The sequence below is a fragment of the Tupaia chinensis genome, unplaced genomic scaffold, assembly GCF_000334495.1.
Source record: "Tupaia chinensis unplaced genomic scaffold, TupChi_1.0 Scaffold146886_1, whole genome shotgun sequence".
NCBI classification, from domain to species: Eukaryota; Metazoa; Chordata; class Mammalia; order Scandentia; family Tupaiidae; genus Tupaia; species Tupaia belangeri.
The window spans coordinates 1900-2122 of NW_006206739.1; the positions used below are offsets into that span (position 1 = coordinate 1900).

The following is a 223-nucleotide window of genomic DNA, read 5'->3' on the forward strand; positions in this document are numbered from 1 at the left end:
TTTTCACACCAAAAGCTACCATCATGTGGTGCATTGCTTTGGTCAAAATCATTATTACATTAGTAAAAGTCAAGTGGATGAGGATAACATGTACAGGTTTCTTCTCAGCATCCAAAAAGAAAATCCACATGTAATTCACAAAGATGGAGAGGTTCCCCACCATTCCAAGTCCAAGCAGAAAGACGAATATTGTTCCCTTGACAATATTCATAACTATTCTTTA

The 223-nt window shown here is 36.3% G+C and overlaps 1 protein-coding gene across 1 annotated transcript in view; it reads right to left on the minus strand.

The window, feature by feature from the left end:
- Positions 1-214, minus strand: part of LOC102476904 (uncharacterized) — an 867-nt gene extending 653 nt beyond the window's left edge. The window contains exon 1 of the mRNA XM_027768563.1: positions 8-214. Coding sequence (XP_027624364.1) covers positions 8-211 — 204 coding nt within the window. The 5' untranslated portion in view covers positions 212-214. The remainder of the gene's footprint in view (positions 1-7) is intronic.
- Between the last annotated feature and the right edge of the window lie 9 nt (positions 215-223).